Below are 25,130 nucleotides of genomic sequence, written 5' to 3' on the forward strand. Positions count from 1 at the left end.
CCTAGATATTCTTTTAATCTTATATGCCTAATTAGGCCTTTTTAGCCTAATTAAGTACTCTATCTACCTTATAACTATATAACTAAATAATAAGACCTTTTTTATATAGTTCTATACTACTTAGTAATAATAGTATTACTAACTAAGTTTAACTACTAACTAAAGATAGACGTTTAATTAATAAACTATAGCCTTAATTAAACTAAGGTCTATTAATTAATGTTATTATCTTCTTAGATAGAGGTTAGTAAGTTACCTTTGTGTTTATAGGCGCTTAGGGTGCACTAGTAATAAGACCTTTAGGTAAGGTTATTTAGATTAGTTATATATATACTAGCTATCCTACTGCCTTATGTATTAATATCCTACTTAGTTTTAATAGTTATTAGAGAAGTTTTATTAGCCTAATTAGAATAGTTAGACTAGTCTACCTTTTTTTTCTTTTTTTTTTTCTATATCTTTAAAGAAACTATAGTACTAAAGTCTTTTACTTGCCTTAGGTCTAAATTAAAGTTAAGCACCTAGGTCTTATAGTATCCTTAGAAGAACTTACTAAGGCTAAGAATAGTCTAATTAAATATATTTAGGTTAAAGTTAAAGATTAAGACTAATAGGGTAGTATTAGGTATCTTAGTAACTAAAGAATAGTAGTATATAACTAGTAAAAAGTCTTTATAAAAAAAAAAATATTAGGTACTACTAAAAGCTAATATTATTATTTCTAAAGAGAAGTAACTTTAATTAAGGTAACAAGAGTATTATATAATGCCTTCTAAGTATAAAGCTTTACCTATTACTATATCTTTTAGTAAAGCTTAGTGTAGACAAGGCTAAGATTAAGGCTAAAGGCCTATATATACTTCTTTATTATAGTCTTATTAATTATAAAACACTATTCTCTATAGGTAAAGATTAGTTTTAACTTAATTAGGCTAATAGTTTTATAAAATTATATAATAAAGAGAGATTTAGTTAGTATAAAGGTTATTAAGGTGTTATACTCTAGTCTAAGAAGGCAGGTTCCTAGTAATATAGTTATTATTCTTAGTATTTCTATATTTAAGTCTAGTTCTTACTGTCTTTATTCTTTACTATCTTCTGTAATAATAAGTAGTTTTCCTTAATTAAGGAAAAGAAAAGGCTAACGTATAGGATTCTTAGTCTTATCTTTTATACTACTAGTAGATAGTACTAATTTTTATTTTCTTTATCTTTTATTTAGTTAGGTCTTTTTTAGGGTTAAATATATACTTATATATCTAATTAGGTTAGTTCTATTCTTTTTTTCTAGTCTAGTTAGTTCTTGTTATTCTTATATTAGTTCTTATTATTTAGTTATTATTTTATTATAAAAAAAGGTTACTACTATATTAGTAATAAGAAGATTAGTAGTTTAATTCTACTATAATATACTATTAAAACTAAGTAAGATATTAATATATAAGGCAGTAAGATAACTAGTATATATATAACTAATTTAAATAACTTTACCTAAAGGTCTTATTACTAGTGCACCCTAAGTGCCTATAAATATAAAGGTAACTTACTAACCTTTATCTAAGAAGATAATAACGTTAATTAATAGATCTTAGTCTAATTAGGGCTAAGGTTTATTAATTAAATGTCTACCTTTAGTTAGTAGTTAAACTTAGTTAGTAATACTATTGTTACTAAGTAGTATAAAACTATATATAAAAGGTCTTGTTGTTTAGTTATATAGTTATAAGGTAGGTAGAGTGCTTAATTAGGCTAAAAAGGCCTAATTAGGCGTATAAGATCTAAGGAATATCTAGGATTAGTTATATTACTATAATAATAAAGTTATAGTTAAAGGTAGAGGTTAACTTGTAGGTGTTAAATTCTATGTCCTATTTATCTTGTTAGTCTTAATTAGTATTTAATGTCCTAATTAGGATAATTAAGGCTCTGCTAGCTAGAAAAACACTTGTAAAAACTATTTAAAGAAAAACCTAAAATCCTGCCCTATTCTAGTAGGCTTAATAGATTAAGTCTCTTTATAAGTAACTAGTAAAGTATAAAAGCCTAGGTAATAGTAGTAACCTATAGTAATTAGCTAATTCCTAAATTATAAATATTTAAGTAAATAATAACTAAACTATTACTAGTTTAGCTACTAATACTCTAGTAGTTATTAAAGACACTAATACTTTACCTCCCTAAGTGTAGTTAGCTTTTAACGCTATTAGTAGTTTTTATACTATAATTAATAAAAATAAAACTAGTTAATTTAATAATAAGTTTACTTTTTATACTATTAAGTACCTTACTAAGTAAGTCCCTAATATATTTATAGCTTTTACTAACTATATTAGTAAGCTTTTAATAGTTAATAAAGACTAAGAGTTAGGTGTAAAGTAATAAGTAGCTTAGATCCTTTAGTAAAGAATATTAAAGATTTTACCTAGTGTTTACGTTTTAAATAATAAATTAAAACATAAAATATTAAACTAAAGTATATAAAGAGAAAATAATTAGCTAACTACTAAGCTATTCTTTAGTAATATACACTAGGTATTATCTTTTTTTTATTATATTATAATCTATAATTTAGTAGACTAAATAAATATCTAAGACTTTACGCTTATTATTTATAAAATTAGTAAAATCTTTACTTATAGTGTCTATTAAAATAAATACTTTACTTTCTACCTAGAGATTATAGCTAAAGGCTTAATTATTTAGATTAAAGAGAATATAGTAAAAGACTATATTTACTAAAAGCTAAGCTTAAAGGCCTTAATAGATATTCTAAATACTTTATAGCTAGTAGTAAAAATAATCTATACTATCTAGGATAATAACTCTATTGCCTATAATATTAATAGTAATATACTTTACTAGTGTATATATAATAAGACTAAAGAGATTATATAGGCTACTACTACTATTTACCTTAGAATATTCTTGTTTTATATTAAGTCTTATAGTTAAAAGTAACTTAGAATACTTAATAACTATATATATAATAATATATATAAGTATAATAATAATTAGCTTAAGGAATTAAGTATAAGCCTAACTAATATAGCTAATATTTACTTTATAGATATAGTTTAGCTCCTAGAGAGTATAGAAATTAAGTAAGAATATAGTTATTCCCTTAAATTATAACTAATATATAATAATAATTAATAAATAGTAAAGGATTACCTATAAGGATAAGAATAAGGTAAATAACTTTATATATATAGTAAATAAGAAAAAAGTATTTAGAGAATTATAGATAATACTAAGTAGTTATAATAATTCTATTACTTATAGTTTATTTATTTTATTTATAAATTATTATATTTTAAATAAAAAGTAATTTATATATAGGTAATTATTACACTATAGAATACTTATTCTATAGAGGATTTACCTTATAATATATAGGCTATTAACTAGCTATTAGCTAGCTAATGCCCTAGGAATATTAGGAACATTAGTAAAGTAATTCTCTAGGAATTCTCTAGGATTCTCTAGGAATTCTCTAGGAATTCTCTAGGAATTCTCTAGGAATTCTCTAGGAATTCTCTAGGAATTCTCTAGGAATTCTTAGAGAATTATTTAGCTATTTATACCTAGAAATTACCACTATTTATAGATAAATCCTCTGCCTATTTAGAAAAAGGAGAGGCATTAAATTTATAATTAATATACCTATACTAAAGTGCAACAAAGGCCTTAGTAGGCCTAGTAGATATAGTATATATTATATATCTAGATAATATTATAGTCTATAGTAGTAAACCTAAAGAGTATAAGGACTATATATATAGTGTTCTTATAAAGCTAAAGTAGTAGAGGCTTTACCTTAACCTAGGAAAATATAAGTTCTATAGAATAATAATTAGGTTCTTAGGATTTATAGTTTTAATAGAGGGTATTTCTATAGAGTAAGAGTATATTAAGGTAGTTATATAGTAGCTACTACTATATAGTATTAAAGATATTTAAATATTTCTTAGATTTATAAGGTTCTATAGGTAGTTTATCTAAAACTACTCTAAAATAGTAGTACTTCTAACTAATAAGCTAAAAGAGGGCTAAAGAGAGAAGCTATATTTAGATTCTATAGTAGTTATAGTGTTTAAGTAACTTATTATAGCCTTTACTAAAGCGCTAGTACTATACTATTTTAATATAGACCTACCTATAGTAATCTATACTAATATATTTAAATTTACTATTAAGGTAGTACTTATATAATAGTATTAAAAAAGGTAGTATCTTATTACCTTTTAATTATATAAGCTATAAGAAGTAAAGATATACTATAGTACTAGTAATATAAAGCTACTAGTAATTATTAATAGCCTATAGAACTAGTAGTAATATATTAACTATAGTAAGAAAATAGTTATAGTATAAATAGATTACTTTAACCTTTAATTTCTAGATATAAAGAAGTACTTTAACCTAAGATAGCTATATTAGCTTAATAACTTAGTAGTATATAATATTAATATTAAGTTTAAACTAAGTATATAAAACCTTATAAATAGACTTTTAAAGAGGCTAAACTATATAGTAAATAATAAAGAGTAGCTACTAGGTAGTAAAGTAAAAGTAATATTAGTATAACTATAGTAAGTAAAAGTAGAATAGGAACCTCTTTAGGTTATAGTAATATTACTAAAGCTATATAAGAGAGGTATATATATAGAGGGCTAAGAGACAGCAGAGGTAAGCACTTAACCTTAGCTTAACTAGTTAAAAAAAATAAACTAGAGAGTATAGTAAAAGCTATACTAAAGTAGTAATAAAGTAAAAGGCTAACTACTTAAGCTTATTACTAAGGCTATAAGTTATAAATTATATATCTTATAGAAAAGTAAAAATTAATATAACTCTAAAATAGTAAATAGTAAAGTAAAGCTAATAATTACTATATTACTATAACTTTAATAAGGGAATACCTTTATAAGAAAAGAGTAGTAGTTTAAGAGGTAAAAGTATAGTAATTAAGCTAGGCCTATAAAGAGAAAAGGTAGTAAAAGAACCTAGTGTATTAATTTAAGAGGTCTCCTTTATAAAAGAATATAAGTCTATATACCTTAAAAAAAGAAAATAAGGAGAAGAATCCTAAAAGACTACTATAATATAGAGTATATAGAATATCTAGGCATTAACTATATAATATAGCTACTATAAAGAAGCTACTATTAGAATAAACTATAAAAGAATATTAAAGAATATATTAATATATATATAGTATACTAGAAAATAAAGCTATAGTATTACTACCTTTATAGCTACCTTACTTTACTACTAATACTAAAACACCTATATATAGAAATATTAATAAACTTTATTATAAGGCTTCTACTATTAATATTACTACTAAGAAAAAAACTATATAATACTATTCTTATTATAGTTAATTAGTATATAAAATATAGTATTTATATTACTATAAACTTATACCTTACTATAAGTAGCCTAGTTAACTTACTATTTATAAAAGTATTTATAACTTTTAGAATACCTAAGGGTATTATCTTTAATTAAGGTGTACTATTTATAAGTAAGTTTTAAGTATACCTCTACTACCTCTTAGGAATAAAGTAGTATTTAAGTACTATATTTTACTTATAGACTAATAAGTAGACTAAAAAGTAAAACTAGAATATAAAGTACTACTTTTACTACTTCTATATAAAGGACTAAGTAAATTAAGTATAGTAACTTTACTTAGCTTAATTTATATATAATAATATATATTACTTATTTATTAGTATATCCCTAAATAAGGTATTAATAGGCTAAGACTTACTTTTGCTTATAGATATCTTAATAGTAAAGGTAGTACTAGCTATAAATATCTTAGTAAAAGAGAAAGTCTAATAACTTTATACTAAGAGAGTTAATCTAGAGCTTATACTATATAAGGTAAGTATATAGTAGACATAGGTATATAATAAAAAAAGAACACTAAAGAGATTTAAGGTTAAAGACTAAGTACTATTATCTAGTAAAAACATAAAGTAGAAGTACTTAAGTAGTAAACTTATAGATAAGTAGCTAGGCCTTTTCTATATACTTACTATAGTTAGCTTCTATAGCCTAGTTTACTAACTTAATACTTTTACTTACTACTATATATATAATATTTTCTTTATATCTTTACTAAAGCTATTTAAGAGTAAGGATAATAAAGAGCCTAAGTAGCTATAGCTATATAAAATAGACACTAGGCTACTATATAAAGTAAAGGAAATCCTTAACTATAGAGGACTAAGGTATAATAAGTAGTACCTTATTTAATAAAAAAAATATAGTAGTAAGAAAAATACTTAAGAGCTATAGTATTATATTAAGATAAAGTTACTTATTAATAAGTATAAGAAGTAAAAAAGTAATATAATAGTAGTATTAAGGGCCTATAGGCTAAATAACTAAGGCCTATAAGCTAAGGTATTTATAACTAAAGAAAATAAAGCTAAAATAAGTAACTAAAGTATATATAAGGCATAAGTAATAAGCTAAAAAGACTATCCTAGGATAATATAAGTAAGTAGCTTACTTAGTACTATTACTACTAAAGGAAGTAGTACTATTATCCTCTTTATTATTAGTATTAGTATTAGCCTTAGCCTTAGCCTTAGTAGTAGTATAGTTAAAGTATAACTATACTTTTTACTAAAGGATAAAGTAGTACTATATATATATTAGTAATAAGTAGTAAGTAAGTAGCTTATAAGTAGTAAAAAAGAAGTAATATATATAAGCTACTATAAAGGTAATATTCTTAATAGCTATAATAAAGTAGTTAGCTTACTTTTTATTAAAGAAGAGAGTAGTAGTAATAGTACTAGTAGTACTAAGTATAAGTATATCTAAGGGTATAGTAAAAGTAACTAGAACAAAGGGTATAAGTAAAAGCACTAGAGGTATAATAAAAGTAATAAGAGAAGGCACTAGGAGTATACTACTAGTAGTATATACTACTATAAGTATATATACTATATTATTACTAGTGTTATAAAATATAGTTTAAAGCTAAAAAGAATTAGTATATATAAATTAGATAAATAATAAAAAAAATACTTATAGTAGTAGTATTAAGAGTATTCTTAGTAAATATATCCTAGGTGTATATAGCCTAGTTAAGTACCTAGTAATAACCTAGGAGTAAGGTAGAAATCTAAGTAATAAGTAAGTAAAGTATAAGTAGTACTAAAGATATATAAAGAGAAGTTATATAAGGCCTAGGTATAAGTGCCTACTATTAGTATAATAAGTATATTATATATCTTAGCCTAGAAGAAAAAGTAAGTAAAGAATAAGTAGTAATAATAATAAAATATACTACCTTAGTTAAAGTAGTATTTAGTAGCCTTATTAGTATAAAAGTAGTATATATAAATATATAAAGTATATTATATACTTTACTATACTTATAGTATATATAGCCTTTCTTCTTAATAGGCTTCTATATAAAGTTAGTAATAAATAAAAGTAGTAAGTAAGTAGTATAAAGTATACCTTTATATTACCCTTAGGGGTAGTAAGACTAGCCTTTAAAGGACCCTTAGGGGGGCCCTTAAGGGGCTTAAGAGGACTCTTAAGAGGCACTATCTAAAAATAAAATATTAGTGCCTAAGTAGTAAATAAGTAAGTAAAATAAGTGTATAATAATAGTTAAGTAAAAGTAAAAGTAAGTAAGTATTTAAAATTTCTATATAGATATTAGTATAAGATTATAAAATAAGTATAAAAAGTACTATAAGTATATAGTACTTATAAAAGAAATAAGGTAAAAAGAAGTATAAAATATACTTTTACTTAAATATAATAATAATAAGTTAATAAGGCTAATAAGTATAGTAAAAGTATAAAGAAAATAATAAAATTATAATAATAAAAAAAAATTATATAGTTAATTTAAGTTAAAAAAAAAGAAAATAGCTATAAGAAGTTATTTATATAGGCCTAAGAGGCCTAATTTAAAGAGAAAGTATATCTAAAATAGAAAATTAAAAAAAAGAAAAAAAGCCTCTTATATTTACCTAGGTTTAAATAGAAAACTAAAAAAAAAGAAAAAAGCCTTTTATATCTACCTAGTTTTATATAATAGTAATAGTAAGTAAGACTAAGTAAAGAAGTTATAGTAATATTATAAAAAAGGAAATTATATAAAGAGAATATATAGTAATATAGTAGTATATAAGGGGCTATAGAAGCTTATAGTGTAGTATAGTAGTAAAGGAAATAGTACTAAAGCTAGCCTAAGCTAAAGAGGCTTCTAGGACAAAAGCCTAGAAGAGAAAAGTATTATATTAAGGATAAATAAGTAGAATAGGCTAAGCGTAAGTTAAGTATTATATAACACTAAATAAGCAAGGTGTATAATACAAGTATATAGGGTATATAAAAGGATTATATACTAAGAGAGTGCATAGAAGTAAAGTAAGTATATATACACTAGGAATACCTAGGGGACAGAAGGAAGAAGAAAGGAGGGAGTAGCTTTTAGCTTTAGCAATACTATATACCTACCTTTATACTTGCAGTGTGTTTGCTTATTACCCTAGTTACCTATTGCTATTTAACACAGTAGCTTACTTAGTGGCTAATAAACGTAATAGGTCTGCTAGACAAGTCTTCTTGTTGATAGAAGTTTCACCTTGACTAATATCGGTATGTTCTTGCTTGATTAAAATGCCAGTTCTATGGCATGTTTCTGTAACACTAGATGTCAGATGCAGCAGAGCAGTATGAGGATTATAGCCAAGGCAGTGAAAAGTAGCGAAGTGCACATGATAATACAAAACGGGCGCATTGTGAACTTAGTCATATGAGACAATTTGAGGGATGGTACAAAGTGGCTAAAATCAGTAAGGACTGTGAAAGGTAAAATAAAGAGGAAGACAAAAATCACAGGAAGTGATCCAGGTGCCTATCGGTGGCGTCACGGTAAAGGCCTTTAAAACAAGGCCTTAAGATACCTCTTCACTTTTGTTAGCTACCAAAAATAATATTCAACTATGTCTAGGCCTACTTGGTGTCTACTTACTGCGCGTATACAAGGAAAAGGATCTTATTACAAGACTCATAATTATAATAGCTGCCCTAGCTTTTATTAGGGTAAGGGAAATTGACTGTACCACGTTGCTGTTAACACCAGTCCCCAAGCGAGCACATAAGACGTCCCTACTAGTCAGGCAGACGGCGCTCTAACTGACAGAAGACCACGACAAGGGGTCCACCGTTGGCTCTTGAACGGATTGTCCATACTCCAAGTGGGGATACCGCCAAATCTGGCGCTGCTCGTGCGAGCGGGAAACAGCGGCAGAGAGGGAGTTCCGGACAGCCAGCACGTATTCTTGGGAACTGCGCTACGACAACGCCTACTGTTACTATTGATCAATATCAGTAGCAAGTAATGAATCTGATTGAGTTTATCAAAAGGACGGCGGTATAGGGGTTAGGTTCACCTAGTTGCGGCATTTTATGGGAGCCCGGCATCGTTACCCTTAAAGAACAATGGATCAAAATCAAAAACACATCTTGAATTCTCCTGTTACTTCTTGTTGACTCAGAGCCCTAATCAACTTCAGTCCTAGCCTTCTAAGATGTCACTCTCCACTTTCAATCACTATGATTAGTAGAGTGAGAAAGCCAATGCCATGCGTCATATGTAGTATCGCCCCTCGTCTAACAAAGTTTTCATCTTAGAGGCTCTTCGTTTCTTCCCTCCTCCTGAGCTCATGGAGATGATTCAATCATGGCACCGGCATAGGGGTAGATTTAGTTAGACCCCCTGGTTGTTGAATTAAGAAGGGTTCTTCAGAATAATTAAACTATTAGTATTATTATGTTATTATTCTTATTGATTATTAAACAGTAATATGTCTGTTATAATTGTTGCTATTGCTTAAGAAGAGAAACTATCATGGTGCTTGACTGCGAGCGGGCCCAGCTCCACCCATTCGTTGTAGATACCTAGTATTGCGACACTGTTTTACTGACACTGCACTATCGCCGTAAGTACAAGGTTGTGTGGTAAGCGAAAAGGTATTATTGAGGCAAGTAGGAATCTAGGCTCGCGGAAGCTAATGATGCTGAGATAATTGATAGCATCGCTAGGCTGTTGAAGATGGCGGAGGAGCCTGGCGGGGGCCTGCTGAGAACGCAAGTGTTATAAGTAGGTCAGGGTAATTAACTGTAGTACAAAGCAAAAGCTTCAGTAATGATGCACCTGCATTATTATCCCCTGTTATGCATTATATAGTTACGCTGGTTAGCACCCCAACTAGTTGGGCTATAACAGCAAGATAAAGCCATAAGTAAACAGACGTAGATTAGGTTTTCTGAGGCTTGCTAGCTGATGTTGTCACCGCAAGTCTCTTCCTTTTGCTGCAGCAGCTAAACCTTAGGCTGTTTATGAACTAACAACGTTGGTCTCCGTGAGTGTCTTGCTCGCCAGACCGACTGACTGACTTCCAGCGGCGGAGAGAAGACGAGCAAGGGTGTCTCAGCAATCGCATACTTCCAGCCAAAACACACGCACTGACGATCTGAGAATGAACCGGCGGTGAGAGTGAGGAGGAGCCTATATGTCTAGACGTATGATTGGTACGGTGGCGGTGAGCTTAGCAGCAGCAGAAGACGAGTAACCTAGACAGCAAAGAAGCGGGCGCAGCAGACGAATAGATCACATACGTCTATTGAAGAAAGCTTGTGTGGGACAACCGTATGCCCCAGTAGTTTATGTCTCTTGCCGCTTGTTTATCCTCCTTCTCGCCTGCACCCAGATGAACACCGCTCATCTGGCACTGTCGTTCGTTTATCTCAATCTCTGTGCCGCTGGTTGTGGCCTGTCTTGCCGGCGTTCATGTCTTGTGCTGTTGAATGTGCCTGTCCTTGTTTTATTATTGGGTACTAGTGTTTATCTTTATGTCTTGCTTTTATAGACTTCCTGGCCCTTACGTCCTGCTAGCATCCATATCTTGCTGATATTTATGTCTTACACCGTTGAATGTCCCTATGTTTTCTATTGGCAACCAGTGCTGTCCATCTCCATGTCTTGTATCATTTACTGTGTGCTTGTGTGTGTGCTGTGCCTTGCTGGCGTTCTTCAGCCTTCCCATCTTGTTCAACGAAAACTGATACTCATGTGCCCTGTCCTGCGAGAGTTAATATTTGATGCCGCTATGTACCCGCTTTGCCCATCAAGCACCGGCGTTCATGTCTTGTTACCGCTCAGCCCAACTATGTCGCCTTCACACCGCTCGACAGGCGTTGGCCTTCATACGTCAGGCCGCTCTCCATTCTCGCATGACTCTAGAGCTCGTTTGCCATGCCCCTCGCAGCTTTTCTCACCATCCTGTACTAGAGTTCATGTATCATGCCGCCAGGTCTGCCAGTCTTGTCCAGTAAGCGCCAGTGTTGATGTCTTTTCCCGCCCAGTCTGCCTGTCCTGCCCATACATCAATCACATGGCAGTGTGCATTCATGTGCTGTGCCGTTAGGCTTGATTTTTCACGAGCATGCATGCTACGCTTATTGAAAGCTGCCATCATGGTGAAAAGTAAGGACGAAGAAAAATGGGTGAATCGTCTCGTCACTTATCACTTTCGCACGATGTCTTTCCTCTTTTTCCTTCTCTATACTCACATCCTAAAACTTACTGAGAGAGTGAGAAGGCCCTGTTATCAGGGCTTGAACACATCTCATGGCCAGGCCAGTCCATGTAATTAGGGGCGTGCTGGTCATGACGCAACCTGCTTTTGAGTGTTTGAGGGCGTATGAGCCCATGAATTACGAGAAGCTCTGGTTATCCAGTCAACCGCGTCCAGCCACCATCCTCGTGGAGCTGGCTTTAGTTTTGCTAGTCAACACCAGTCATTACTGACTGGTCTGCTCGGAAAACCTTTCTCTCGCGGTCTAGTTATCCAGCCAGACGTCCAGACAGGCAGACAGGTCTGGTTCCAAACCGCCATGCTCACAGGTCGGCATAAGAAATCACCGGGCTACGCGGAGTTAGTTATCCAGCCGACCGTGTAGACAGGACTGGTTCCACGGGTTTATCCCGTTTAACCCAGCTCTGTCTTCCCAAACTACCCCTGTTACCAGAGCTAATTCCTGCAGGTTCATCTCGTTAATCCCAGAGACAAACAGCAAACATGGCTGGTCCTGGGTCTAGGGGCGCCAGCTAACCGCTTTGCATTAATCCATTAATCCAAAACGCGTAATGCTGACGCTCCACGATAGTCACGTAATCTAGCACCTGATTAGACCCACTTGAATTAATCATTCATCTCTCCCCCACCTCCACCTTATCTTATCTTACCTCTACCTCATCTCCACCTCATCTCACCTCCACCTCATCTCACCTCCACCTCATCTCACCTCCACCTCATCTCACCTCCACCTCATCTCACCTCCACCTCATCTCACCTCCACCTCATCTCACCTCCACCTCATCTCACCTCCACCTCATCTCACCTCCACCTCATCTCACCTCCACCTCATCTCACCTCCACCTCATCTCACCTCCACCTCATCTCACCTCCACCTTAATCTAGCCTCAGAGGTAACGTAATAGGTGTAAAGTAGACAGTAGCTTAGATAATACTACAGTTTCCCTGCTAAGACGTTCTCACTATGTCTATTCCTACTATAATCCCTCTTATTTGTCTCTGTCATGATTACTTGTTCACCCTGTTAACAAGACTACCAGTATCCCTGTCCCTGGCAGACCACTCTAGATATTTATTTCCTATTACTGTAATTAGGATATCCCTACGTGACACCATACCTTACGAAAATTAACCAACAGTTAGACTAGCTTGTTCGTCAACACCCATCTGGATTTTGTCTGCGATGTTGTTGCAGTAGCATCGTCTTGCGGATCTGCAATAGCTCGATAATCATAGCGTATCCTGGGATGTCGTGCCGCATTGTTCCAGCCAGGCCAATGAACGATTCAAGTGCTAGCAGTGTCTTCAGGAATCAGATCTTGGTGATTACTCGTGTCTTTACCTCAGTTGTTAACATACCAAAAGAATCAGCCTGCTTGCCAAGGACAATCGCTGACGGGAAGCTAATGTATGATTTGGATGGTCCCGATGATATGTTTTTCTCACGTAGTCGTAGGAAGATTTCTTGTAGGTCTGCAATGTGTTTGTTAATCCCCTTTAATACTACAACAGTATTATTGCAATATCTGTTGGCCCTATGCCTCGCAATGTGCGATCTAGTGGTTGTTAAACGTAGGGGTTAGAGTTTTTATATCTTATAATAGGTACTTAAAAGGTGTATTGTCCTTCTGTGGTTACAATTGTGAATGCCTATTGCGATGCTGAGTGTACTCTCTATTGGTAAAAGAATGCCATGGCATCGAATGTTGATATGTGTGTGGCGTCTGCTGCTTTTGCCATGATCACGGAGGCTCGTGTGTCTCTCGTATGTCTCGACAAGGCGTGGGTGGGCGGCAGTTGCATGGCCAACACAGCTTATAATCCGTGCTTCTCCTCTAAACGGCCTACAGGATATGCCATGCTTGGCCGTCTTGGCCATGGTGATTTCTTCGACAGGCCGTGTTTTTATCCCGCATCAAAGGCTACATTGCATGCATCCACGCTCATACGCAGCCTCATGCAGTTTTGGAAACTCGCCCGTTTCGTCTCGACCTCAAAGCTAACAAAGGTACGTTCAAGTCTATAGATATCATTTCACAAAGGCTCTAAGGCTCCCCAGGAACGTAGAACGCTATTTGGTATGCTGGTGAAAACGGGCTTGAAAAGCATATGGTACAAGAGGTGCGGCGGCTTAAGGAGCTCTGCAGGGCGCATGCGAGGCGGATAGAGACGGTGCAGACCAGCATGCTTGGGTTAATTGAGGCCGTTGACAAGAACCTCGTGAAGAAGGAGTCGGGAGCAGCGTGGTAATGGCCGCTGTCCTCGTTGTTGGCGTGGCCGAAAGAATATGTGCCCGTTCAGCACTTCATGGCCGAGATGGAAGGGACCTTGTCGGCGGAACTGCAGGACAAGCGCGAGTTCGACGCATCGCTCGCCGCTTCGTTAGGCGAGCTGAGAGACGTCAGCTCTCGTCTTTGCGAGTAGAAGAAGGCGCTGCTGGGCAAGCTACAGGCAAGAAGTACTAGCGCTCGACACAGAGAAGTGCGTCCAGGACCAGCGCCGGGCGGCCGAGGGCTGTGTCTGGCTCGTTGCATGATTCTGGACGGAGCCCGGCAGCGTGCAGGAGTGGTTCGATCAGGCGCGCACGATCCGACGGGAGCTGTTGCGATGGCGAGGCCGCAAAAACAAGGCCGATATCGCGTGTCTCGTCACGCGGAGCGGGGTGGCAAGGGCGGCCAAGGTCGTCCAGGCCGTCAGGGAGGACATGGTCAGGTCACAGGAGCAGTGGAACGATCCCCAGGCGCTCCGTGGACACGTCGCCGCCTGGGCAAGGCAGGCCGACGAGCAAAGGTGGCGGCGGTGGGAGGAGCAGACGGCGTACCTCGGGATCTTGTATCCACGTAGTTTGCGAGACAGCCATGGCGTATTTGCATAATGAGACAGGTAGGCAAGAAAGCAAAGCGACGCTTGTAGAATCAGCGCTAGAGGCCAGCCAAATAAATGACCCGGACAAGGTAGATGGATAGGTATCATATTCCACATTGCTTGTTGGTACACCGCGTGTTCTTTCCGAAGTCTGCCACTGTCGGCGGCGCAATTAGTCCATGGTTTATTGCAACTCGGTCTACATCAAGGCCATGACCAGGAACCTCCAGAGTTCGGCATGGCTCAAAGTCCACTGCACCCATCCGGCCGCGGCAAGGGCTGCCAAGTGCGAATCGATAGCCCGAGGCGTTCCTGGGCATTGGCGAATGCTTGATTAAGTTTGGATAACTGGAGGAGGAGCAGATCGACCTGCGGAATGAGGTTTTGACGCAGGCTAGATATTATGGCCAGTATCTTACGCGTCTGGTGTAGGTGGTCCCTTGACAGCAATGTCAGGTTAGTGCACTACGTAAAGAATAAAGAAGAAGAAAAAAGAAGAGAAAAAGATATCCTTCTTAAGGAAGGGAGAGGGATAGGGCAACAAACCTTGCGTGTCCTTGTGTAGTAGGCGTTACGCAGACCCTAGCAAAAGCGTCTAGAATCTAGTGCTATTTTATAATAAGATTATAGAGGTAGTGCTTAAGGTAGTGTAACAGGCGGGATGCGCGGCGATCGGCCGGAATTAACGGGTGCATCAAGTGTGACACTGCCACGGACTGTCTTCACAGAGTCAACGAGGGAGGGCCATCATCTCTAAACGTTCGGGCTGGCACCTACTCGTGAATCCGGGGATGCCATACCTAAAGACACTAGAAGTGAGCGAGCGAGGGAGAGAAAGCGTTTTGTGGATGGTTCTCGTCGAGTGAGGGGGATAAGGGAGGGAGAAATCGGAAGAGGCGGCGTCAACAGAAGTCAGGAACCTAAGATCAAAGGGGCAGGGCAGGGCAGGGCAGGACAGGCGGTGTCGTGCGGTGCGGTGCAGTGCACAGGATCATCAGAACTTTTTTTCCACTTCCACACGCACACGCTTGCACAAGCATCCAAAGCTCGCAGGCCCTGTCCCTCCAACCTCACCATCCTCTTCAAGATGACATAGGGTAGGGAGGCTCCCCTTCCCCTGGCTGCCGCCCCTGTATCTGCTGCCGCCATCACCCCTTCGCATCGCAATCTCTCCAATATTTCACAGCTGACTTCAAGCTTTTCTAGGTGCAAAGCCCAAGGATTCTCGCCCCAGACCGTCTAGCAGAAGTTTGCCCAGACCAGGGATACATTCTCTATGGATCTTGATAAACCCGAACGTACAGGCTTGTTTGCCTTGTTGTTTTGTTCCCAGTGGATGATAAGAGAAGGCGCATGGAACATCGCCATGAACAGCCTCCTCCAAGGTCCAAACACACGCAAGGAGGCAAACGCAAACAACGTCAAGATAGCCACAAGCCTCGTTTGCGCCGCAGCCGCAGCCCCAGCCGCCATCGCTACAATACTCCCGCCCCTCGCAGCCAAAGCCACAGCCGCCATCACCACAAGACCCCTGCCCCCCGCAGCCGATGATGCACCCGCAGCCGCCATCACAGGACTCCTGTCCCTCGCAGCCAGAGCCGCAGGCACAGTCGTCATCGCCGTTTAACCCCCACATCTTGCAACTACAGCCGCAGCCGTGGGCACGGCCGGCAGAAAACGAATCAAGACACAGATAAGAGAGAGAGGGAGAAGGACCAGAGAGGGAAGAGCAGAGGTGGTGATTGCGAACGATAGGAGGACCAGGTCAGACAAGGGCGGCGTGTCGTGGAGGATTGGGATGCGCGCATGGCTCACGTCAGCGAGCTCGCCAAGAGATACTTGAGCTCTGTGGCATCCCTGTGGCCAAGTACGCCAAGAAGATCAAGGCTCGCTGACGCTTCCGCATGTTCCTGTGCCTGTCGACGTGCGACGACGTCCTCATAGCAGTGGGCCGACAGGAAGTGCCAGCCTTGCGCCTGGAAGGTGGCTCAGGCGGCGGCAGCGGCAGCGTCGATACCAGCATCAAGCGGGACCCCCACGAGAGCAGCGGAGCAAGTGTGGTTTGTGGCCGGCTGTGGGCTACAACCGGTCTAGACTTTGGCATGGTGCGAGACAAGAGACTTCACAAGGCGTTGGAGAAGAGCTCCGCGGACGCCGTCAAGTACCTGGTCAGAGGCGCCAACAGACGAGCCGCCGCCGCCATCGGGGTTCAAGAAGACAAGTTAGACAAGAGTCAGAGGGAGGAGGGAACTAGGGCATATGGCGTTAGGGGCACAGACATACAAGAGGAGGGGTCCACTAAGGCCAGCTTAGACAAGATGTTTACCGCAATGCATCCCTTCTAATAGGATAAGACGGATCATGTGCAAGGATGATTGTGATGGAGTCAGTATTATTCACAGACCAGGTGATGCTTAGGTAATCGGGTGACTTGGTCCCAATGTTTGATACTGGTAGAGCCCAGGCGGGCTGCTGTGCCGTTCACAACCAAGTTAACAGCAGATGTGACTTGTACCCCCATCCTCTCGTTGCCAGTCGCCAATCACTACGTACCGGCTGGCTGGGTGGATCCTTGGGAGGGCCCGCCGGCTGCCAGGCACTTAAGCCTCACTCCTGCTAGCTGCCAGGTGCAAGAAATCCACCTGGCAGAAAGCTAGCAATGATTCACTAACGCGCGTTTTCAGTATAGCCCGCCACTACCTTTAAGGGCCCTTACACCAAGCGGAGCTTGAGGCGCAATACGCGTTCAAAGATTCGATGATTCACTGAATTCTATAATTCACATTACTTATTGCATTTTGCTGCCTTCTTCATCGATGCCAGAACCAAGAGATCTGTTGTGACAAGTTTTGGTGAACGTATAATCGAAAAGACGTCGGAGTCGAGCAATTTGAGGCAATGGCATCGCTAGCAACGGAAACTTCATTGTGTTTTGTGACTTGCGTGGCCCGAATTGATCCGGCGCTCTGGATTCAGTCATCCACCCTACACTGCCTATGCTGCATAGCGAAAGACGGCCATAACTGTGGTTGTGGTGACGGCAGTATGAATTGCTGGCAAGGATGTTGCTACTGCTGGGCAAGAAGAGTAATCTCTTGTTGCTGCTGGTGATGAAAGAGGGCAGCATTGTAGGCGTCTGTTCGTGATGATTTTTTGTATAGCTTATTGACAGTAGGGGTAGGTAGCAGTAGACAAGTGGTGTTAGTAGACAGGCGGCAGTGGTGGTGGTGGACAGGTGGTGTTAGTACACAGGTGGTGGTGGTAGACAGGTAGTGTTAGTAGACAGGTGGTAGTAGTAGACAAGTGGTAGTAGTAGACAAGTGGTGTTAGTAGATAGGTGGTGTTAGTACACAGGTGGTGTTAGTAGACAGGTGGTGTTAGTAGATAGGTGGTGTTAGTACACAGGTAGTGTTAGTAGATAGGTGGTGTTAGTTTATAGGTGGTGTTAATTAACAGGTAGTATTAGTTAGTAGACAGGTGGTATTAGCACACAGGTGTTAGTAGAGAGGTGGTGTTAGTAGGTAGGTGGTGTTACTACACAGGTGGTGTTAGTAGACAGGTGGTGTTTATAGACAGGCGGCAGTAGTAGCCACATTCTCTGGAAAGAATACGAAGTATCTGTTCTAAAAAGCGAAGTAATAGGTGGTTCCTCTGACTATAAAGGCGATTTGGTTAGGCTCTTAGGCAATGGCGTGGTCGGCAAGATTATGCAGCGCGACGCGATAGTAGAGGGAGAGAGTGTAATAAGTGTGGCTGGCAAAGGTCTTGGGCGACGGCTGGTTGGTTGACTCTCCGAGACTCTGTTTTGAGAGCTGTCGCTTTAACTTGATGTTTGACACGCAAATAGATGGCAAAACCTCTTTCTTGCTACCGCTGGGGATTTAGGCCGCCTAATCGTCAGCAGTTTGCAGCGTGTTGCTTGTAGACTTTATAAGCTGTTGAATGTAGACGTCCAGGGATTCTGCAGCGTCAGGGACCTATTTAGTAAGGTATTTTATAATGCTGACAGCGGTCTTGGCAGTGAAATGTCTGGACTTTACCTTCTTAATGGTATTGTAGAATCTGCGTAGTGCGTTGAGAGCCTGGTTTACTTTCGAGGGCATGTCCTGACAATTATTAATAACAGGTAGTGTTAGTGGACAGGTGGTGTTGGTACATAGGTGGTGTTGGTACATAGGTGGTGTTGGTACACAGGTAGACAGGTGTCAGTGGTGGTGGCAGTGGCAGTGGTGGCAGGTAGGCCATGAAAATACCAAATCGGGACTGTATAATAATTACTAGTAACCGCCTAAAAAAGCCACCTGCCTAAAAAAAAGCAGCCCACCCCGAAGTCGCGTCTCGGTTCGGATGCGCCACGCCACTACGCGTGCCCGCAAACCAGAACCAACCTATGCAACATCACCGTCGAAACTAGGCAGACACGCGCGTCGAGTACACACGGCTCTCAGAACAGCCCCCCCTTCCATCCAAAACGATGCAGTCAGTTCGTATCGCCATGTCTTCAATCCCTTGCCCCTGCTGCGGCTGGCCCATGCTGCGGCTGGCCCAATGGCCTTGTCTCATGGTCGCGAAGTCGGTTCACACAGGCCGCTCCCCGTCATAGGACAGCTGCTTCTTCCCATCTTCCCAATACCACCGGATAAAGATCATCTTTGGTGGTATTCGTGGCCCTCCTACCGCGCGGACGGCCTCGATAGTGTCCGAAAAGGTCTTCTCCCGCTCGTCAAAGGCTGCGCGTACCCCGCTCGACTCCTGCCGGATCCAACGTTCCGCCATCATGGCCGTCGCAAGCAGGTCCCGCAGCGGAGAGAAACCCAGAAGCTGCCACTCGACGGGGCCATCGTTGCACCGGTCCTGCAACCGCGCCCACGGCTGATCACCCTCCAAGGCTTCTTAGATCTCTTTTCGCACCGCGCTGGCGTTTTCCAAGAGACTGACGGCGGCGTGGACGCGACCGCGCATCTGCGATAGACGCGGCGTGGCAATCGTCTCTAGGAATGGAAAGATGCGGCCGAGGCGTTCGGTCGCGAACGTGATCAGGTTCCCGTCGCTGACCGGAAAGTGTCGGTCCAGCTATGACGGGGATTAGGAAGGTTGTGGCGAGAGGACAAGGCTAGCACGCTGAGGGTTGAGACGCATCATCTGGCCGCTCCCTCTCAACCACTCAAGTCGCTCACAGTCTAAAATTCCATAACCCCATGTCAGTAGCTCGGCCTCAACGTCGCGATGGGTCACCTCGAGCACTTCTAGCCCGGCGACAACCCTATCGCAAAGAGGCCCCAGAGAATCTTGCCACCTGTCACGCTCTGTCTCGTCCGAAGTGTTTTGAGGCAATGGTTCCAGAGCCGGTGCTGGTGCCGGGGTGGAAGAGGGACATCGTGTGTGCCGACGACGAAGCCTGAGCAGACGCCGTTCAGGGCCAAGCGAAATCGAATCGATGAACTGTCGCTGTGCTAGTCCGAGGCGGCGGCGGTGGCGGAGGAGGAGAGGTGGAGGATGCGGGTGCCTTGGGTTGGAACCCAATCATCGTGGATGCAGATCTTGAGGCTCTGTGGCATCCTAGAGCCCCTGCCTAGCTGTAGCTGTATGCGCGCCGAGGAGAAGGCAAGTCCCCTGTGGCACTTGGATTCTGCTGTCGAAGAGAGTGATACCATGTTGAGACGAGGGCTAGGGCGAGACGTGACGCGCAACGCCCCTGTTGGGTTTTGAGAGATGGAACGAAGAAAGAAAAGATATACAACAACAGCCAATAGGATGCTCTCCTCCATCACGCTATTTCATAAACTGATTGGTACTTTCTTCCTAATGCGGTTCTTGGGTAATTGTGGTCTGCTCCCCTTTGTGTTTGCTGTTTGCTTTTTTCTTGCTGCTCTTCTTCTTCTGTTTGTTAAATCTCCTGTGCCACCACTCGCCTGTCTTCCTCCTGCCCCCCTTGTCTTCTTGTTCCCATCTTCTTCCTACTCTCCCCATGGACATCCAACGATACGTATTTGTAGAACTGCGGTGGGAAGACTAACTAACGCCTAGCTAGGCCTGCTCTCTTGCGCGATAAGCGAGCCCCCAATACCGACCCAAATCGCCGGACACCGGGAAATAATCCACATTGACTGCAGCTGTACCGTCGTCAACGAGCCCAAGGATATGCCAGACTTGAGGACAAGCGTAAGTCCATTGTCAATTTAACAGGCCTCCAACACCACCAACAAACAAGATGCCAGCAACCAAGAAGAGCTAGAGACGTCCTATGCCCATGTCCGAAACGAACAGAGCGACATTTCTCCCCGCCAATCGCCCACGCCTCGATTCGGCCCTAGCCCTTCATCGCAGCCGGTAGACGACACGTCCGTCAACTTCCTTTATAAGCCTGTTGATGCTGGCTACATCATACCCGTCCGCCAATCGCCGCCGCCGCTTACGCAACCCGCAACGCAAAAGTCCTACGTCAACCCTTTCTGTTGGCATATGGGTAATGCGGCCGGAGGCGGTGGGTCACGTGACACACCGCCTACCGGCAGAATCCCTACTCTTGCCCACACGCAAGGGTGCTGCTACACTTATGCTCCCACTTCACCTTGTTAACTAGTCAACTATTAACAACTACAAATTTAACTACCTTTTCCTAACCTTTGTAATATTATAAGATACAGGATCCTTATTAATTAACTAGTAAAAACTAACATTAATTAATAGTTAATTATTACTAATAACTAGTAATTAACAAGGCTTACTATTATAGAAGTTTACTTAGCCTACTATAACCTAGTAGACTACTAACTAAGTTAAGTATTATTAAGGCTACTTTACCTCTATAAGAAATACTATAGTGTCTAATTATACTATTAAAACCTTTTTAATAAGCAAGAATCTTTTTTATACTAACTATAGTACTATTAAAAAAAAACACTTAAGTAATAATAATTACTACTATATTTAACTTTCTTTTTTATTTTTATATTTACCCCTTTAGAAATTTATCTTTATTTACTTTATATATATAAAACTAACCTAGTACTATCTAGACTTATAAGTGTAAGTTATATTAAAAAGAAAACTTACTACTTAATTACTACTATAAAAGTTATATAGTAATTACTACTAATTAACCTTAATAACTAACCTTATAATAAGTTAATCTAGTAGTACTTTATACCCTAAGGTGTTTACCTTTATAGTAAAATATATTAACTATAAGAAGTATAGCTAAGAAATCTTTTTTAATAAGTAAGACCTTTTTACTATTTACTTCTACTTTACTTATTATATAGCTAAATAGGCTAAATATACCTTTATAGGTTATAAGCTCTAAAGGGACTTTTAATATTACTTTAATAGATAAGATAAAGCCCTCTTTAGTGCTACTAGTAAAATACTACTATTAATTTTTTATAACTTCCTTTTTAACTAAGGTATCTTTATACCTAAAGACTATTAATAAATTACCTTATACCTTATTACTATTATTAATAATAATAAGTTTTATATTTAGATAAATAAAAAAGTTAAAAAAGTATAGTATAAGTTAGTAGTATTTAATAGGCTTATTAAAATATATAATAGCTTTCTAAATAATATTTAATATAGTTATATTAGCCTAAAGTAGTATAAGTAAAAATAGTAATAGTAACTTATTACCTATATAACTAAATAAAGCCTAGTAATATTTATAAACCTTAAGTAATAACTAGTAATAATATAGGCCTAACTTAATAAATAAGTATAAAAGTTATAGTAGTAAAAGTAGTAAACCTTAGTATTACTATAATAGACTTAATTTATATAAGATTTACTACTTCTTTTATATAACTTAATATAAGGACTATCTTAATAAAGTAATAGTCTATTATCTTTCTTTACCTATTATTAATTATAGTAAGAACCCTTTACTTACTTATATACTAATCCTATAGAACCCTAAGGTATAAGATAACTACTACTAATTAAGAGTAGTACTACTAGTAACTATCCTTTTCCCTAGTAATTAGGCACTTTAACTAAGATTATTACTAATAAATCTAAGTATACTAGTAAAATATATAATATATTTAATATTAAGTTAAACTTATTCTATAATAACTATAGTAAAATTAGTATTAAGAGACACTAAATAGTATTAGCCTTTTTATTAATACTTAAAGGTAAAGCTTTTACCTTTTATTTTACCTAAATTAGTAGTAGGAATATTTAAGACTTTACTACTATAGTTACTTAAATAAGAGCTTACTTTAAGAGCCCTAAGGCTATTTAGATATACTTTACTAAGTAGTAAAATACTACTTTTTACTATATTATATATAATAACCCTAAAAAAGTAAGCTTAAAGTACTTAAGAAGCTTATTAATAAACTTACTTTTATTTAATAAGCACTACTTAATAGCTACTATAATAATAAAGTCTTTTAATCCTAGCTATTAAATACTTACTCTAGAGTTTATAAGTATAAATTATACCTATTTAATCTAGTGCTTATATTAGAAAAAGTCTATAACTAACTATAGTTATTAGTAAGTACTATAATAAAATATAATAATAAAGTTAGCTAGTACTAAGTAAACCTTAATAATTAATACTAAGTTAACTATACTTACTATAGCTAAGGGTATAACTAGTAGTTTAGTAATAACTATAGTAATAGTAACTATTATAGTAATAATAATAGTAACTATAATACTAAAAAGTACTATATTTACTATAAGCCTAGTTATTAGTTAATAAAATATACTACTAATAAGTAATATAAGGTATATTAATAATTTAAAAATAACTACTAGGTAAAAGACTTTTTACTAACTATATATTAAACCTTTTTTACTAGCTATAAAGGTAGTTACCTATAAGAAGAAGAAAGTAATAAAGATAATAATAAAGACCTTAGTTACTACCTTTAAGGTAACTATACTCTTAAAAGTAGTAAAAATAAACTAGAAGGTAATACCTTTTATACCTCTACTATATTCTTTAGTAGTACTACCTTTAGTAGTAATAAGCTTATCTTTAGCCTAGCTAACTAAGCTATATATTACTAGTTAATAAAGATAACCCTAGTATAGTATTATTAGATCTAGCTACCTCTTTTATACTAGATTATTACTTATTAGGTACCTTTTAAAGTATTTTACTTAATATAAGTATTATAACCTTTTTACTACTAGTTACCTATAAGTAACTATATTATAGTAAATCTAACTATTAGTAACTATTAATATAGCTACTACTAGCTAAGTAAAGATCTAGTTTAGTAATAATAATACTATTTACTTAAAGAGTACTATTATAGTTAGTATATTATTTAGGCCTATTACTTTTATATAATACTTATAAATATACTTTTCTTACTTTACTTAGTAAATATAAATTAACTACTTATTTACTTTAATAACCTTATAAATACCCTTTAATAAAGTAATATTATAGTACTAGTTATATAAAAATAGGGCATCTATAAATACTCCTTAGCCTACCTAAATATAGCTTACTAGTTACTACTTAACTAATATAGAGTTATAATAACTTTACTAATAATTTAGGCACCTATTAGTCTACTATCTTTATAAGGTTCTTTATAAGGCTAGTTATAAGGTTAAAGTTAAAGCTATTAAGCACTTAACTAAATACTACTATTACTACTAGCTTTATAGGAAGGCACCTTTATAATTTAAATTTACCTTATATAATAACTATTTTTTAACTATAAGGTTATTATTAATATTATATACCTTAAAGGTAACTAACTAGTTCTTTATATTATTAATACTATAACTACCTTTAATATAGTATACTTTCTTTATAATATTTCTATAAAGACTATATAGAAGGTACTTTATTACTACTAGATTAATGTCTACTAAGGACCTCTAGACTAGATTATTACTAACGTAAGTAAAACTTTACTATAACTAAATTTTTATATAAAGCCTATATAATAGGCATTAAAGTTAAGATTATCCTTATTAAAGTATACTATAGTATTAAAAAGGTTAAATAATACTATATAGTACTCTAATAGGCCTATAAAATTATATATAAAAGTACCTAACTACTAACTATAAATCTATCCTTTAGAGTATAGTTAAGGTAGTTAATAATACTATAGGCCTTAATAGCCTTATACTAACCCTTTTAGTATTTAGTACTTACCTTTATATAACTACTAACTTTACTCTTTTACTTAATATTATTTAATAAGTAACTACTATCTAAAAGGCTACTAATAACCTTTATAAAAGCTATATAATATACTAAGTTTATAAGGCACTTAAGATATATAATAGCTTAAATACCTCTACTATTAAGGACCTACTATTAATTAGTAAAGTATAAGTATAGTATAAAAAAGGTAAATAGTTTAGCCTATACTACTTATTATCTATTAATAGTAAAGATTATACTATTAATATTAATAGCCTATATAACTTCTATTTTACCTTAGTTAAACCTTACTACACTAAGAAGAAAGTAGATAAGCTTACTAATATAAATCCTTAACCTAATTAACTTATAAATACTAACTATACTAGTAAACGTATAAAGAATACTATTATTATTACTATAAGGACAAAAGCACTTATTTAAACTATAGCTTCTTTTCCTCTATAGTGTACCTATAGGTAACTATA

General features: G+C 36.8%; 5 protein-coding genes across 5 annotated transcripts; 4 read left to right on the plus strand and 1 right to left on the minus strand.

Annotated features, from left to right (window-relative positions):
- Nucleotides 1–12,963: 12,963 nt before the first annotated feature.
- Nucleotides 12,964–13,176, minus strand: LY79DRAFT_531089 (uncharacterized protein; the record flags this gene model as incomplete). The annotated part of the gene is made up of 1 exon (XM_060556231.1): nucleotides 12,964–13,176. A coding segment is annotated over one exon (213 nt), but the record flags the coding sequence as incomplete, so codon positions are not given.
- Nucleotides 13,177–13,967: 791 nt separating this feature from the next.
- Nucleotides 13,968–14,526, plus strand: LY79DRAFT_675427 (uncharacterized protein; the record flags this gene model as incomplete). Its single annotated transcript, XM_060564438.1, has 2 exons — nucleotides 13,968–14,071; nucleotides 14,208–14,526. The coding sequence occupies 2 exons, from the start codon at nucleotides 13,968–13,970 to the stop codon at nucleotides 14,524–14,526; spliced, it is 423 nt and encodes a 140-aa protein (XP_060406762.1).
- Nucleotides 14,527–15,539: 1,013 nt separating this feature from the next.
- LY79DRAFT_186488 (uncharacterized protein) lies at nucleotides 15,540–16,286 on the plus strand. The gene is made up of 2 exons (XM_060551352.1): nucleotides 15,540–15,613; nucleotides 15,723–16,286. The coding sequence occupies exon 2, from the start codon at nucleotides 15,793–15,795 to the stop codon at nucleotides 16,141–16,143; it is 351 nt and encodes a 116-aa protein (XP_060406763.1). The 5' UTR covers nucleotides 15,540–15,613; nucleotides 15,723–15,792; the 3' UTR covers nucleotides 16,144–16,286.
- Nucleotides 16,287–17,318: 1,032 nt separating this feature from the next.
- LY79DRAFT_574031 (uncharacterized protein) lies at nucleotides 17,319–17,739 on the plus strand. Its single transcript, XM_060559542.1, has one exon. The coding sequence runs from the start codon at nucleotides 17,415–17,417 to the stop codon at nucleotides 17,625–17,627; it is 213 nt and encodes a 70-aa protein (XP_060406764.1). The 5' UTR covers nucleotides 17,319–17,414; the 3' UTR covers nucleotides 17,628–17,739.
- A 1,075-nt stretch (nucleotides 17,740–18,814) lies between these two features.
- On the plus strand, nucleotides 18,815–19,601 carry LY79DRAFT_186496 (uncharacterized protein). The gene has a single exon (XM_060551353.1). It carries the CDS (start codon nucleotides 18,864–18,866, stop codon nucleotides 19,485–19,487), a length of 624 nt encoding a protein of 207 aa, XP_060406765.1. The 5' UTR covers nucleotides 18,815–18,863; the 3' UTR covers nucleotides 19,488–19,601.
- Nucleotides 19,602–25,130: the final 5,529 nt, after the last annotated feature.

Source organism: Colletotrichum navitas, assembly GCF_030913465.1.
Source record: "Colletotrichum navitas strain CBS 125086 chromosome Unknown LY79scaffold_268, whole genome shotgun sequence".
NCBI classification, from domain to species: Eukaryota; Fungi; Ascomycota; class Sordariomycetes; order Glomerellales; family Glomerellaceae; genus Colletotrichum; species Colletotrichum navitas.

Coding starts and splice junctions, on each gene's coding strand:
- LY79DRAFT_186488 (XM_060551352.1), top strand. CDS start 15,793: ATGGATCTTGATAAACCCGAACGTACAGGCTTGTTTGCCTTGTTGTTT.
- LY79DRAFT_574031 (XM_060559542.1), top strand. CDS start 17,415: ATGGCATCGCTAGCAACGGAAACTTCATTGTGTTTTGTGACTTGCGTG.
- LY79DRAFT_186496 (XM_060551353.1), top strand. CDS start 18,864: ATGCGCCACGCCACTACGCGTGCCCGCAAACCAGAACCAACCTATGCA.